Source organism: Eurytemora carolleeae, unplaced genomic scaffold (assembly GCF_000591075.1).
Source record: "Eurytemora carolleeae unplaced genomic scaffold, Eaff_2.0 scaffold35, whole genome shotgun sequence".
NCBI lineage: Eukaryota > Metazoa > Arthropoda > Copepoda > Calanoida > Temoridae > Eurytemora > Eurytemora carolleeae.
In genome coordinates, this window is record NW_019396166.1 from 362,455 (window position 1) to 376,617 (window position 14,163).

At 34.4% G+C, this 14,163-nt stretch overlaps 3 protein-coding genes across 3 annotated transcripts in view; all 3 read left to right on the forward strand.

The window, feature by feature from the left end:
• Positions 1-5,691, forward strand: part of LOC111696983 (protein ELYS) — a 26,166-nt gene extending 20,475 nt beyond the window's left edge. The window contains exons 31-37 of the mRNA XM_023466831.1: positions 268-323; positions 701-940; positions 1,022-1,132; positions 1,358-1,766; positions 1,798-2,207; positions 2,901-3,359; positions 3,585-5,691. Of these exons, the coding sequence (XP_023322599.1) occupies positions 268-323; positions 701-940; positions 1,022-1,132; positions 1,358-1,766; positions 1,798-2,207; positions 2,901-3,359; positions 3,585-5,673 (3,774 nt within the window). The 3' untranslated portion in view covers positions 5,674-5,691. The remainder of the gene's footprint in view (positions 1-267; positions 324-700; positions 941-1,021; positions 1,133-1,357; positions 1,767-1,797; positions 2,208-2,900; positions 3,360-3,584) is intronic.
• Positions 5,692-6,472: 781 nt separating this feature from the next.
• LOC111696984 (uncharacterized) lies at positions 6,473-8,657 on the forward strand. Its single transcript, XM_023466832.1, has 4 exons — positions 6,473-6,611; positions 6,865-6,930; positions 7,003-7,080; positions 8,295-8,657. The coding sequence occupies exons 1-4, from the start codon at positions 6,473-6,475 to the stop codon at positions 8,498-8,500; spliced, it is 489 nt and encodes a 162-aa protein (XP_023322600.1). The 3' UTR covers positions 8,501-8,657.
• Positions 8,658-8,661: 4 nt separating this feature from the next.
• LOC111696985 (copper homeostasis protein cutC homolog) lies at positions 8,662-13,229 on the forward strand. The gene is made up of 5 exons (XM_023466833.1): positions 8,662-8,692; positions 9,461-9,515; positions 10,546-10,626; positions 11,109-11,182; positions 13,138-13,229. The coding sequence occupies exons 1-5, from the start codon at positions 8,662-8,664 to the stop codon at positions 13,227-13,229; spliced, it is 333 nt and encodes a 110-aa protein (XP_023322601.1).
• The last annotated feature ends 934 nt before the right edge of the window (positions 13,230-14,163 follow it).

The following is a 14,163-nucleotide window of genomic DNA, read 5'->3' on the forward strand; positions in this document are numbered from 1 at the left end:
GGTCACGTTTAAGGTTACTGAAATAAAAAATCAAACTATTCTTAATTAATTTAAAACACAATTAAAGGTAGACTCCAGAAGTCTTAATTTTAACGGGGTGGGGGGGGGGGATGTTATACCATGTGACTGATATCGAAGTTAAACTTACTTTAAAATTTTTTTCAAGAGGGTTATTTTTTTTTGAAAATAACTCATTCTTGGTAAATTTTTAATAGAATTTTTTTGACCAATTTTCATAAGTTCAAAATTTAGACAGAAAATATTTAGGTGAAAAAACTAATTCAAGAGAACTCTCCAGCTCTCGACCAGGAAACATCTCCCAGGTAGGAATATTAGGTTTAATTTGTTCAATGTTCTATAATCTTCATATATACCTTTAAATGAACTGTAGACGAAATTTCAAGTGACCTCAACCGCACCCTTTAAACATTTCTAGTTAGAGATTAATGAGGTATTGGTTTTTTGGGCTAAAAATCGATTATTTTCAATTTTTTATGTCTTGCGGAATGCGGAATTACAGGGAAATGAAAGAGATTGCTAGACAAAGGTCCACAGCCTTCAGTGTCATAAGGATTTGAAAGAGTGGCTGAAAATCAATAAAAATTGGCAGAAAGTATATTCACAAATTATTTATATTTGGGATTTGAGATTCGTAGTTCCGATATTTTAACACCTCCAAATACATTTTTGATATATTTAGTGAATCACACCTGCCTGGTAGAAATTCTCGCGAGGGGACTCCCGGCAAATCTATCCGGTTCAAGGTACCGAAGAAAATTCCGCCTCCAGACTTCTCTGTTCCCATGCCGGCTGGCGAGGCGGAGACTACTATATTCTCTCCTAGTCTTGTATCCCCTAGGGCGGAGTTGGCGACTAGTTCAGATGTAGAAATATCCTTCCAGGTTCCTGTTCGCAGGGTTGATGATTCCAGATTTAACAGGTAAACACTTAAAATAAATATAAATAAGATCATCAATATTTTAAAAGATAATTTAATGCATTTTACTGATGTTAATATTAGGATGAAGGTTCGGAGTATAAGTGAAAGTTCTAAAATGAGTTCTGAAGGGAATGATAGTTATCATAGTATTGTAGAAGATAATCCAATCCCGGTCACTAGTCCTCCGCTAAGGTAAAAAAAAAACATTTACGTGGAGTAGGGGGAGGGCCAAATCTACCTTTTCCTAAAAGAAAATTGATGTTAATCTCTAGAAATTTCTTTTTTGCATGGCATTTATTGTAGACTGTAGATATAAGTTTTGCCAATTTACGAAGCAAATGAACCAAATGTTTTTGATAACCTTTAACAAATAAGGAGATGTTGAAAATTACTTCTTACGATGTCATTTATTTCTAGTACAAAGCTGGATGATGTGATGGAAAAAGGAAAAGCCAAACTTCAGGAAACTTTGGAGAGAATATTGGAGAAGGAAACTGGTAGAGAAACTCCTGGTGTTAGTCAAGATATTGATGCCCCTGTTGATGATGCAATTGAAGTAGTTGATGATGAGGTCGACCCTGAGGCTGACCTTGACGATGATAAGGATTCTGATGATCTCTATTACGAGAATAGAAGCTTCGAGAGAAAAGAATGCGACCTCGAGGTTGAGTCCGAGGATGAATCACCGAAGAAGGTCGAGCTCTCCTTTGATATGGACGCACCTAGGATGGGAGACCGGACAATGCATAATATGATCGAGAAACTGATCGAGGAAGAACTTCCAAAAATGGAGAAGCGAGATTTGGACAGAAAAGAAAAGGAGAAGATAGAGAATAGTAAATAAAGAAAAGGAGAAGATAGAGACGGAGACAAGAAGGCGGTCCATGTGGCCGAGAATGTACGATGATGCTTCGGGGGAGGAGGAGGAGGAACCTGCTCCTGAACCTGCTTATAAGGAGGTTGAAGAGCCGCAGCAGATCTTGGAATCTCCCCTGGAAGCAGTTTCATTTCGAATGTCGGTTTCAAGTGATGATATTAGTCTGCTAGATCCTGGAACACCAGGACCTGACATTAAAATTCTACCAGCTGAAGCAGTTCCATTTCGAATGTCAGTGTCAAGTGATGATATTAGTCTGCTTGCTCCGGGTACACCAGAACCTATTGCTAAGATTCTACCGACTGAGACTACATTTCAAATGTCGGCCTCAGCAGAGGATGAGAGTATTCTTGATCTTGAACCTGAACCCGTTCCTCAAAATAAACTAAGGTTAGATTTAAGTAACTTTGAAGGGACAATATTTGATGTTTTAATTTTCTGTAATTGTAAATGATTAAGGAAGTCATATAAGAAAGGTGGAGGTTAAATTTGACAAATTCATACAGCTTTAAGCTTGCTCAAATAGCCCGTACCAGTCCTTATTTATAGCACGTCGTGCCAAAATAATAGTGTTAATGTTATAGGTAATTTTATGAAATGTTTGTATACTTGTCTTCTTTCAATGGCTGTTTCTAGATCAAATAAGCTTTGAAACAAAGCAGAGTTAAAATATAAAGTTAATTTCAATTTTATTTTCATTTCTAAAAAAAATATTCTGGAAATAACCAAAATTTTTGGGAGAAAATTCGGGAACCAATCAAAACTTTATAGCACGCCTGCTATAATGTACAGCTAATTTAACTTTACAGCACACCTGCTATTATGTACAGCTAATTTAACTTTAAAGCACGATGATTACTTTTTAGCACTTTCATTATGAAATTCACGGTGAAGTGAGTAATAATGATAAAGTACACAATAGTTTCATTAAATGTCTTATTTTTTTATTCCCCTGATGCTTGGTAAAGTTATGATTATGAACTAAGGTATTTGATGGATTTTATGGTGAATAAACAAGGAATTAATGAAATTCATGCTGCTCTGAATATTAATTAAATAATAAAATGTTAAACTTTGTTTTAGTACTGATTTGGATTTTGTGGATGAAAATGCTTCTGTTCGAGAGAACTCATTTTTAAACATCAGTAGTGTGGAGGAAGAAGAAAAGCGTCTGGATGAACTCCTGGATGGGTTGGACCAGGAAGTAGAGAAGAAACCCGGCTCAGCCCTCTCATTCTCATACGATTCTGTCACAACAGACGTAGAGAAGTTTTCCGGAGTTGTTCAGACAGGGTTCCTGGACATAGCGGAGCAGGAGGAACCATTCGAGATAATCTCCGATACTGAGGTGGACAGCATCAGACAGGACGAACTAGGGATTGATGAACCTCGTCCAGATGATTTTACTGAGGATTCTGACGAGTGTAAGAATGATGAGGATGGAGCAAGGGTGGATATGAGAGCACTGCTTGAAGTTAAGGATGCTGAAAAGAAGGATTCAATGAGAGATTTACTCGATGATATCAGCACTACTGCTACAAGGTAATAAGAATAATTTTTTTGCCATTTTTAAAAGGGACATATTTTTTTACAGAGCATATTACTCTGTGTAAAATAAGACAAACCGAGTTCAATATACAATTAAATAGCTTTAACATATACTAGAAAATTTGAATATATTTGCGCCGTTATTTCCTATTTATTTAGATCATAATGACTTAATCTGTGGTCGCAGATTTAAAATTTTTAATTGAACTGAACATTTAGGGCTAGTTCAGTTTGTGGCTCTATGTGGAGTGAATCACAGCACGACACTAGTTATATCTTTGCAGAAGCGGAGGTTATATCAGATAAAGCTGAAGAGGTAGCTATTGTTGATCAGGTCTTCAAGATGAGTGCTCCACTAGATACATCACAAATGATAGAAGATATGGAAGTTGATGAACCTATGGGAAAGAATGAGGATAAGGATGAAGATGAACCTGTATCTGATGAAGAAGACGAGGATGAAGAAGAACCCGCGAAACTAAACTTCTCCTGGACTGCAGTCCCCCGTCCTGAAAAGTCTGCACTAATGGTTTTACAAGAGGAAATAGAAAAGGAATTACTTTTCTCTGTACCCCATACCGAGGGTGAAGGTTCAGACATTGAACCTGATAATCAGGAGACTACATTCAACTTTGCTCAGCCTCTAGATGTTTCTATGCATATGTTGGAAGAAGATGAGGACAACATGGAGAACCTTGCTACCAAAGCACCTGTAGTAATTGAGGAGAAAGTTGATAATGAAACTAATCAAGTTAAATCTTCAGATTATGATCTTCCTTTTTCATTGTCAGATAGCGAGGATGAGGAGGAAGAAAACAATTGTGAGAAGGAAGTAGAAAAGGTAGATATTGACGAGACAGAAATCATAACTCCCATTGAAGTATCTGCTGCACCGATTGCAGTAGACAGTTCTGTTGTTGAGAAAAAAGAAGATAATACTGAAAATCTCGAAACACATGAAATTTCTGTTGAGAAGGGGCAAGATGTTAATATTGGAACTGTTAAAACTGCCAAAGATGAAACTAATGATGTTGAAACAATTGATCCTGAAACTGTTCAATCTGAGGATGAAGTTGATAAAAATGTTGCGTCTGAGAAGGAAACTCATAAAAAACTATCTTCTAACAGTGAAGAAGAAATGATTTCGGAAACAGGCATTGCACATGAAGATAATGATTTTGAAAATAAAAAAGAAGATTCAAAAGTGGAAGATATTATCAAAGATGGAGATAAAGAACCACAGGATAAACTAGAACTTGTTCTTGAACCTGATCAGACAGAAAAGGAATCTTTGACAGGAGAAGCAGGTTCAAGTCCTTGCCCCAAATCTCCAGTTGTCGAATCTGTTGAACTAGTTGGAGTGCGAAGACCTAGAAAATCCGCAACCCCTGTAGTGAAATCAATAATTGAATTAAAACCAACGCCATCTACGCCTCTCACACCTAGTATCAGGAAAAGCAAATCTTCCCAGTTGTCTGTTCAATCTGAGGTTAAATCTACTCCTAAGCGAGGCCGGCCTCGTGCTGTTGCCCTAGACCTTGATGTTAGTTCCACACCTTCAAGACAAGGAAGAACTCGTCAGGCATCTGCTGAGGTTGAAAGTTCTCCTGTAAGACGAGGAAAAGCTAGTTTAGTTCTTATTGAACCTGAGGCTGTGTCCTCTCCAGTTCGGAGAAGAAGATCTCAAGTTCCAACCATGGAGGTTGAATTAACTCCTTCAGGGAAATCTAGCAAACAAGATGAGACTGAGACTGGATCAATATCCCTCAGAAAAAGGAGGCCGTCTTTAGTTATCCCTGTAACAGTCCTTGATATAACTGAGATACAGGAAAAGGATGAAGAGGATTCCAAGGTTGAATCTCCGCCAAAGCGCAGAGGCCGACCTCGTAAGACAGAAATATCTCAATTTAGCAATACTCCCGCTGAATTAACCGAAGTCCAAATCTCAGCTAGAGAAACAAAATCCATGAGAGGAGAAACTACTCCCTCTCCAGCAAAACCAGATTCAACCCAGGAACCAGAAGTAATTCCAAGACAATCTGCAAGATCAGTTAGTACTCCAGTTAATACCCCTTTAATAACTCCAAGCAAACTGAAGAAAAGAACTCCAAGCCTTATGACAATTCCTCTCATAACTCCAGTCAAGTCCTTAAGAAATACTCCGGTTTTAAGCGACGATACTCCACTGACTCCGACTAGAAGAAGTCGAAGAATCTCTGGAATTCTGGACGATTCTGGAAGTCGGGGAGGACTTTCATTTACTGCTCCGGATGGTGGAGTTATTATTGGTAGTACTAGACAAGGTTAGACAATTCTTTTACCAGTTTACAAAACAATTGTTACGATCATCCATTTTATCTTGATTCGCCCTAAGTCGAAATCCACGCATAAAAATAAAAGAAATCCGAAATTGTTTTTCTTCTAGATTTGGTACGTTTTTCTCAATAATCTGCTTTAGGCAGGCGCGTCACTAGACATTAAGCAAGAAAGTGTAAATCCGACCTACAATCGATGACTATCCGACCTACAAATAATTGTACATCCGACCTACAGTAGGTCGGATCAAACAAAAGTTTTTAGAATTAAGGTGCAACTGACCTATAGTTTAACAGACCTACAGCAGCTAAAAAGCAGCTGGAAAACCACGTGCAAGTAGGTCAGAAGTGTAATATAGAGGATATGCGTAGGTCGAAAAATACACCACCTTTTTTTAGCGCATATTTGTTTCAAGAGTGTCAGGAAAAATGTTCAAGTGCAATTAATAAAGTTAATATTGATTTACTGTCAAAAACGCGCGCGCCCACTTTCGCTCAGATTCCTTCAAAACCAAAAAATGCTTGTAATATACATAATTCTGAGTTAGCATGCAAAAAATCAGCCTCCTACGACAATTCTAAGTTATGTTTAAAGTTTAAACACTGTTTAAATTTTCCAGAGAGTATTACGTTTCATGCCCCCCCCCCCTTATTAAATTCTCATTTTTAACAGTAAGGTTTGTTTTTTGAGAGCAAAAGATTTTTTCAATTTGGTTTTGATGATATTTTGCCCCTTGGATGAAGATCTTGGTCCTAATATTTAAATAATCTACTTCATGTGTTTTCTAAATAATGTCTGCTTCATCCTTTATATTGCTAGGAATTAGCCCGGTGTCCTTGGCCCCTGTACAGGAGGATCAAGAGGATCAAGAGGATCAGTTGGATCAAGATGAACAGCATGAAGTTGAACCAGAACATACCAAACCATCAGGTGTTTTTTTATTCTTCTCATAACTGAGCTTTTTTTATCCTGCCTGAGGGTTCCATTTTGTCTTAGATACGCACAGAATACTTAAAAAACCTAGTTTTTCTTCATGCAGGTTTATTATTTTAGCCTAATACATGTTTTGAAAATGATTTAATCCTTTTAGATTTTCTGAAACCCCCAATTTATAGGTTTTTACAATCTAATATCATTTGGGACACCACTTCTCTTCCCTAAACTTTAATTTTTTTTGTTGCAGTTCGTAAGAAGCGACGATCCACCCTAAATAATGTCACAAGCTTGAAGGCTATAGAAGAGGAACCAGGTACTTATATTTACTTATTTATCTTCTGAAAATGGGGTAAAATTGTCCAATAAACCAATATTAATAATTTAGGACAGTCCACCAGCGGGCCTGGTTGTAGCGTAGACAAATCTGCGGTTACGACATCTAAGCGGTTAAACAAATTCTCCGGTAAGTTTTTGAGAAGTTAATTCTGTAAAGTTTATTAGAAAATTTAGCTTTTCATTTCATTAATCTAAACATACATTCCTTCAAGTATTAAAAAAGACACCAAGAAAATCTTAAAGGAACGAACCGGCTATGTTACTTAGTTAAACTAAGTATGCACTATGCAGTGTTATGGGATTCATTTGAGACACATAAAACTTTTTAAAGATCTGTAAATCCTGAGTTTGAGCGTAAAGTCAGCGTTCAAAATCGTACTTTTGTGTGGATACGCTTTCAGAATTGTTTTTTTTAAATGATTAAATAACGACGACAAAAGATGTTAACAAAATTTTACAGTAAACTAATTAGTTGTTTAGGAACAGGTTGAGAAAATAAAAATTAATCTTATCATGGAAAATAAGTAATCTTGTTCAATTATTAGTTTTTATTTTCTCATTATTCTAGTTTCTCATCATTCACAAATTCACAGAATTTACTCTTGGAATATTCCTAGACTTAAAGAATGCTTGCTGTGATTAAGACATACGTTTAAAAAAACTAAATCATTATGGTTTCAAAAATGTAGCCAACACCTGGTTTAAAAATTATCTTGTTAATAGAACTCAATATTCATGTATAAATGGAGCTTTTTCAACAGAAAGAATTATAACATGTGGTGTTCCTCAAGGAAGTGTTCTAGGGCCCCTGCTGTTTCTGCTTTATATAAACGATTTGCCCCTAGCAACATCTTTTTTTACCAGCCTCTTTGCAGATGATACTAGTTTTTTAAATCTGCGAATAAATATATAGAAAATAAGAAGTTCAGTATAATGATGAAAACGAAATAACTGATTTTAGCATTGATTCATTGACAAATTTCTTTTGAGAAATATGTTCCTAACCATCTTATTAGTTTAATGTATAATTTTTACTTTATTTTTCGTCGTCGCTATTTAATATTTTTAAAAAACCGATTCTGAAAACGTACCCGGACCCAAATTCATGATTTTGAACGTCAACTATGCACTCAAACTCAGTTATTATAAATCGTGAAAAAGTTTTATATGTCTCAAATGAATCCTAAAGAATTTGTCCAAAACACTGCATACTCAGTTTAGCTACCTAACATAGCCGGTCTGTCCCTTTAATTAATAACCTCCCGCATCAAAAGCAAAAAGCAGTGGACAGGATTTTGAAAATTACAATTCGGATTTTTAATGCAATTTGAATGATTTTAGATTCCGGATTTGCAACCCCTGATCAGGGTTCTTCCCGTCAACTCCGACGACGGACGATTATCACGCTGGGAGAGACGGACGGTCTCATGTTCTTCTCTCCCCTAGCTCCGACAGAGGAGGAGAAGGTAGAACCGCAGAAGAAGGTTGATAAAAATACCAAGAAATATGGTCTCAAGAATAATAGGAAGTCCCGAAGAATCCGTTAAGATGATTGCTCTGTGTTGGCGCTATGAGAATATAATCAGTATATTAAATAATCATTAACCCATGTTCATTTAAGCGTCTTATTTATTTTAAAATCTCTGTGACCGAAGTCTAGATAATATGATTTGAAATTATATTTTCAAACTAATTTTTTCCAGATAAAATGGAAGCATGTGTTGACTGCGTGCAGTCAGGTAGGGATTATAAAGAGGGTGAAATAAAGACCCTCAATCCTCATCCTTGGATAAGTAAAATAAATGTTAGGGGACAAAATGCACAAAATCAAATAACTAAAGGGGTAAAATAAGTTGTATCATCATATTGCCTCTTTTCAAATATTATCAATATTTCCTGACTTTTTTATTAGTTGTATTTCATATGCTAAACTCTACACTACAGTCTACACGTAGTCACTCTACTGCAAGGCTTAAAGACTACCAGAGATAAGACGAAAACATTTTAAAAACAAAAATGAGTGGTGATAAATTTGGACTAATTCAATTGAACTATAAATAAATGAACAAAAAATTTTTCATTATCATTACAGACATGACGTAATTACCTGTGGATTAGGTTCAATTTTTTTTGCCTTTTAACCATTTTTACCTTAATTTTTGGTTTTTATTTTCAGGATATATGTTAAAAAACTTAATTTAAATTCGCATCTTCTTTTTTACATGTGTTCAATTCAAATACTTACTTACACACGTAGTTAAAATAAGCACTTGTTCAAAAGTTCAGTAGTACAAACGCGACAGTAGTTTAATCAATGAATGTAGCACAAGAATTTTATCGACAGATAGAATGTCGTCTTCTAAATGATATTCTTGACTGAGTTCTTAGATTCTGCGTCTTTTTCTCATAAATAATCAGAAATGCTAGTATATTGGTTATATAGTTAGCAAAGATAAAAAATTGCTCCCCACCCCCCTTCCCCCATGTTAACAGTTTACTTCTTGTAGCACTGAATGCTGTACGTGGTGGAGTAAAGAGAATAGAGTTGTGCAGTGCATTAAGGTTCAATTTAATTATCAATACATGTTTTTTGTTATTTCCTGACAAGTAATTATGATGATAAATTTTTTATTTATTAACTCTTGCTAAAACATATTATTTAAGTGTTTAATGTTTTTGACCTATTTTGTAAAAAATAGTTCGAAGCAAAATGGATTCAAAACTCGGGACTTTATATATGTAGTATGTAAGTACGTCTAATTTTTTACTTTCTTTCGCACAAGAGTCGTTGTTAAAATCAGTCCCATTGATTTGTTCTTTGGATCCTGATCTAGCTTAAAGACTTGTTTATCCAATTATCTATATATAAATTTGGCTTGTCTGTCTGTTCGGGTGTCTGTTTGTTTGTTTGTTTGTTTGTATCCAATAAACGTCAAAACGGCTGAACCGATCGGGCCCAAATTTTTTGTGGGACATCTAGGGACCCTAGGGAAGGTTTATGAATGATCAAAATTTCAAATATTTGTCTCCATCAAAATTCAATCTTCATTAAATTTTTGAAAATATTGAAAATCCACGAATTTTTTGTGAAAATCCGCGAATTATTTTTGTTTTGTTTTACGATGTACACAAAGAGAACATGTTCACAATTAATTTAGAAGATGGGTGCGAAGCGCCCTCTAAGGCTAGTAATCTAAATTAATTCAAAATAATTTTTCTTATGCAGTCCTAATCAGAAAGACCCTGATTTAATTTCTAATTAATCAGATGACTTTACAATTTAATTTTAGAAATATTATTGATGAAACGATAGTCACAAAATAGCCGTAGTCCTGCCGTTTCCAAAATGTGGTCTGCCTTTTTTGAGCATTTAAAATTGCCAGAGATCTGTATTTAAAGTCGCCTGATAAGCTGTCAATTTTTTCCGGGTCTTACTGATTATGACTGTATGTAATGTTCTATATCTTATGATATAAAATTTTGGGGTTAAGGACAATTTTTGAAAATTTTGGTTGCTTTTTAGCCACTTGTATATAGATTTATGGCTGAAGTTTTTTTTTTATTTTTGTTGATAATTAGTATTTTTGTTTAGCGAGGGTGGACTTACTCCATCTGCAGGTCTTCTCAAAATAATCAAATCCCAGATTGTTGCTCCAGTTTTCTGTATGATCAGGTATCTCCAGTTTTCTGTATGATCAGGTATCTCCAGTTTTCTGTATGATAAGGTATCTCAAGTTTTCTGTATGATCAGGTATCTCAAGTTTTCTGTATGATCAGATATCTCCAGTTTACTGTTTGAACAGGTATCTCCAGTTTTCTGTATAAACAGGTACCTCCAGTTTACTGTATAATCAGGTATCTCCAGTTTACTGTATGATCAGGTATCTCCAGTTTACTGTGTGATCAGGTATCTTAATTATTATTCATGCCAGTTGTTTGAAAACAAGACTAAAAATTTGACAAACTCTTATTATATTTGTCATTTTCTACTCTTATTTTCCTCTTTTGTACCGTCTTTTTATTCCTTTTTAGAAACACATGATAAATAGAAAAACTGGATTGGTGATGATTTTTAAAATTTTGTATATAACATCGCTTATTTGACTCTCGCTGTAGATCAAAACTTATTCTAATAAATATAATTTTTAAACGCAGGCCTCGAGATGGAGATTTTCTGTACAATGAACTCGAAGTACAAGTTATGGAGGAGGACATCAAAATTCTCTTAGGTGTTTTTTGTTTTTAACTCTAAAATATTTCTTCTTCATTTTATACATGTTGCATACTTTGATAAACTTCTCATCCTACAGTGGGACTTGAATAGAAAGACGACTGTTAGATTTACAGATTAATGAACATTGAACACAGAAGCTGTGAAAAGTTCAAGGACATCTTTTACTTAAAACACAAATACACATAAAATATATTAAATGTCGTCCTTCTATTCCACAGTTTATGGGTCTCACTGTAATGTTTCCCGTTGCAATTATACTAAAATAAAAATAAAACCCATTCTTGTTTTCGTTTTCTCTTGTAATTGTGAAAATATCGTCCAAAAATTCGTTATTGATATTTGAAACTCTAATAAATTTGCTTCGATCATTTTCAATAATAAGTAAATCCTTGCTTAAAAATTGGATTTAATATAAAGAACGCAGACGACAGTCATTCCACAGTGTTATGGATAGCACTTTACAAATACTAATATTTTTACCAATCAAATATTTCTAAACAACTGAAGATTTTTTTGTTAGAAATTGGAGCTGATGGTTTGGTGTTCGGCTGCCTAACTAAAGATGGAAAGGTTAGATTTTATCTCCTACTAGTTGTAATAAATTAGTTTTCACCAGGCTTCTAGGGTGCTTAATCCTAGAAATCAAGAATGGAATCGGAATACCAAAAAACCCATGATTGATTTCATACCTTACACGACTTATTTTCATTGAATTAATATTTTGATCATTTTTGGAGGTCATTATCGAAGGTAGGTCAATATGGAGGTTGGATATATGTGTCTATATCAACGCATGACATATGTGGTAGCAAAAAATATGAAAACATTTCTGATTGACGTATAATATTTGAATTAGAGTAAAACATTGGTATTTTCCCGTATTTTCTGAGTTCATGTAGGTCAAAATAGAGGTCAATGTCCTCCTATCTCTAATTTTCTTCGTGATCTTTGTAGATGACCATAATTAGAGGCTGCATGCAAAATTTCAGCCTTCTATCTGAATTATTAGGACCAACCGCAGCATGTACAAAATTTGGTGTCACAAAGTGTCGAATAGCCCCCCCCCCCCCAACTAACTTAAATCTTTAAATCAATTGAGGTCAAGCCAACCAAAAGAAATGTACATAGATTCGTACTCCTCCCTCGCTCACTTACACCTTTCCCTTGTTATAGAACAAATAATTATAGGTTTTATTTTGTTTTTGTTCTAGTTTGTTAAGTTTTCATAACGTTATAGTTAATGCTTGTTAATGCAACAAATATGCGTTAGAAACCTTGTTCTGTTAGTTGGAGCTTAAAGCAGTACATACTTTCCATGATTTGATTTGTGATAGGTTTTGTGAATTATTATTTTTAACAATGCATTAGATTATTGCTGGTCAAAATTTGTACAAAGTAAATATAAAGTGTAAATATCTATCACAAGCTGGAAGAAGGCTATTACTCATTCATTATTTAGGGAATTCACAATGGGTTTGAGATTTGGTAAAAGGGCGTTTTTAAAATTCCGTTTTTTTATTCGAACTGTCCACTGGGGCTTATCTAAGGTCCAAGACAAAATGTTGAGCTTAATTAAGTGGTTTATTGGGAACAAACTAGCAAACAAAGTAAATTTATAAAGATGCATATTGATTATTGAGTTTTAAAATGAAGACTCTTCCATGGCATTTATTATCATTTTTCAGGTGGATTCAGTCCTCTGTTCTAGACTCATTAACACCGCTAGAAAATACAGCCAAGGTTAATAATTAAAGTACCGAGATCTAATTGTTTTAATCTACTTTACTCTGTTTCATAACAATTGGTTCAAATTAAATTGCCTGAAAAGAGGTTGAATCAAGTGTTAATAAGTTTTAAGTGGTTTAAGCATTTATAAGGCATCAAGGGTTCAATTTGGTAGGATTGACAAATAAGTGTGTCAATCTAATTTTTTATGTTATTTTACCTCAGGGTGCGAGCTTACCTTCCACAGAGCAATTGATCTGACAGAAGATATAGAATCTGCAGCAGAAACTATTAAACAACTTGGATTCTCAAGGTAAATTGATCTAACAGAAGATATAGAATCTGCAGCAGAAACTATTAAACAACTTGGATTCTCAAGGTAAATTGATCTAACAGAAGATATAGAATCTGCAGCAGAAACTATTAAACAACTTGGATTCTCAAGGTAAATTGATCCAACGAAAATATAGAATCTACAGTGGAAACTATTAAACAACTAGGATTCTCAAGGTAAATTAATCTAACAGAAGATATAGAATCTACAGTGGAAACTATTAAACAACTTTGATTCTCAAGGTAAATTGATCTAATAGAAGATATAGAATCTGCAGCAGAAACTATTAAACAACTTGGATTCTCAAGGTAAATTGATCTAACAGAAGATATAGAATCTGCAGCAGAAACTATTAAACAACTTGGATTCTTTCTTAAAATTTTACTCTAAATTAATAGCTACAACTAATGTATATTTTTAAAGAATCTTCAAAAATGTTAGGATTAAGATGTTTCACCTCCTTGATGCTTAACGTCAAAATCAAATGTATTTTCCCCTTCAAATCATTATTTCTCTCTGATTACCGAGAAAAAATCTAAAAAGTAGCCAACAGATTCTTCAACTTTAAATTCAAAAAGATTTCTTCTTGATTGCTCAACTTGAAGTTTCAGGGGATTTTGAAACTTGTATTTCCAAGGGATTCATCAACTGGACATCATAGGGATTGTTCAATTTAAAATTCCAATCATTTATTCAACTCGAAATTCCAAGTAATTGTTTAGCTTGAAATTCCAAGGGATTGTTAAACTAAATATTATACTGACTGTTCAGCTTGAAATTCCAAAGAATTGTTCAACTAAATATTATACTGACTGTTCAGCTTGAAATTCCAAGGGATTGTTCAACTAAATATTATACTGACTGTTCAGCTTGAAATTCCAAGGGATTGTTCAACTGAATATTATACTGACTGTTCA

Bases quoted from the DNA above. Each gene is read 5' to 3' on its own strand.
- LOC111696984 (XM_023466832.1), top strand. From the start codon at position 6,473: ATGTCTGCTTCATCCTTTATATTGCTAGGAATTAGCCCGGTGTCCTTG. The intron at 6,612-6,864 runs GTGTTTTTTTAT...TTTTTGTTGCAG, and splicing joins AGAACATACCAAACCATCAG to TTCGTAAGAAGCGACGATCC. The intron at 6,931-7,002 runs GTACTTATATTT...TTAATAATTTAG, and splicing joins GGCTATAGAAGAGGAACCAG to GACAGTCCACCAGCGGGCCT.
- LOC111696985 (XM_023466833.1), top strand. From the start codon at position 8,662: ATGGAAGCATGTGTTGACTGCGTGCAGTCAG. The intron at 9,516-10,545 runs GTTCAATTTAAT...ATTTTTGTTTAG, and splicing joins GAGTTGTGCAGTGCATTAAG to CGAGGGTGGACTTACTCCAT. The intron at 11,183-13,137 runs GTGTTTTTTGTT...ATTTTACCTCAG, and splicing joins GGACATCAAAATTCTCTTAG to GGTGCGAGCTTACCTTCCAC.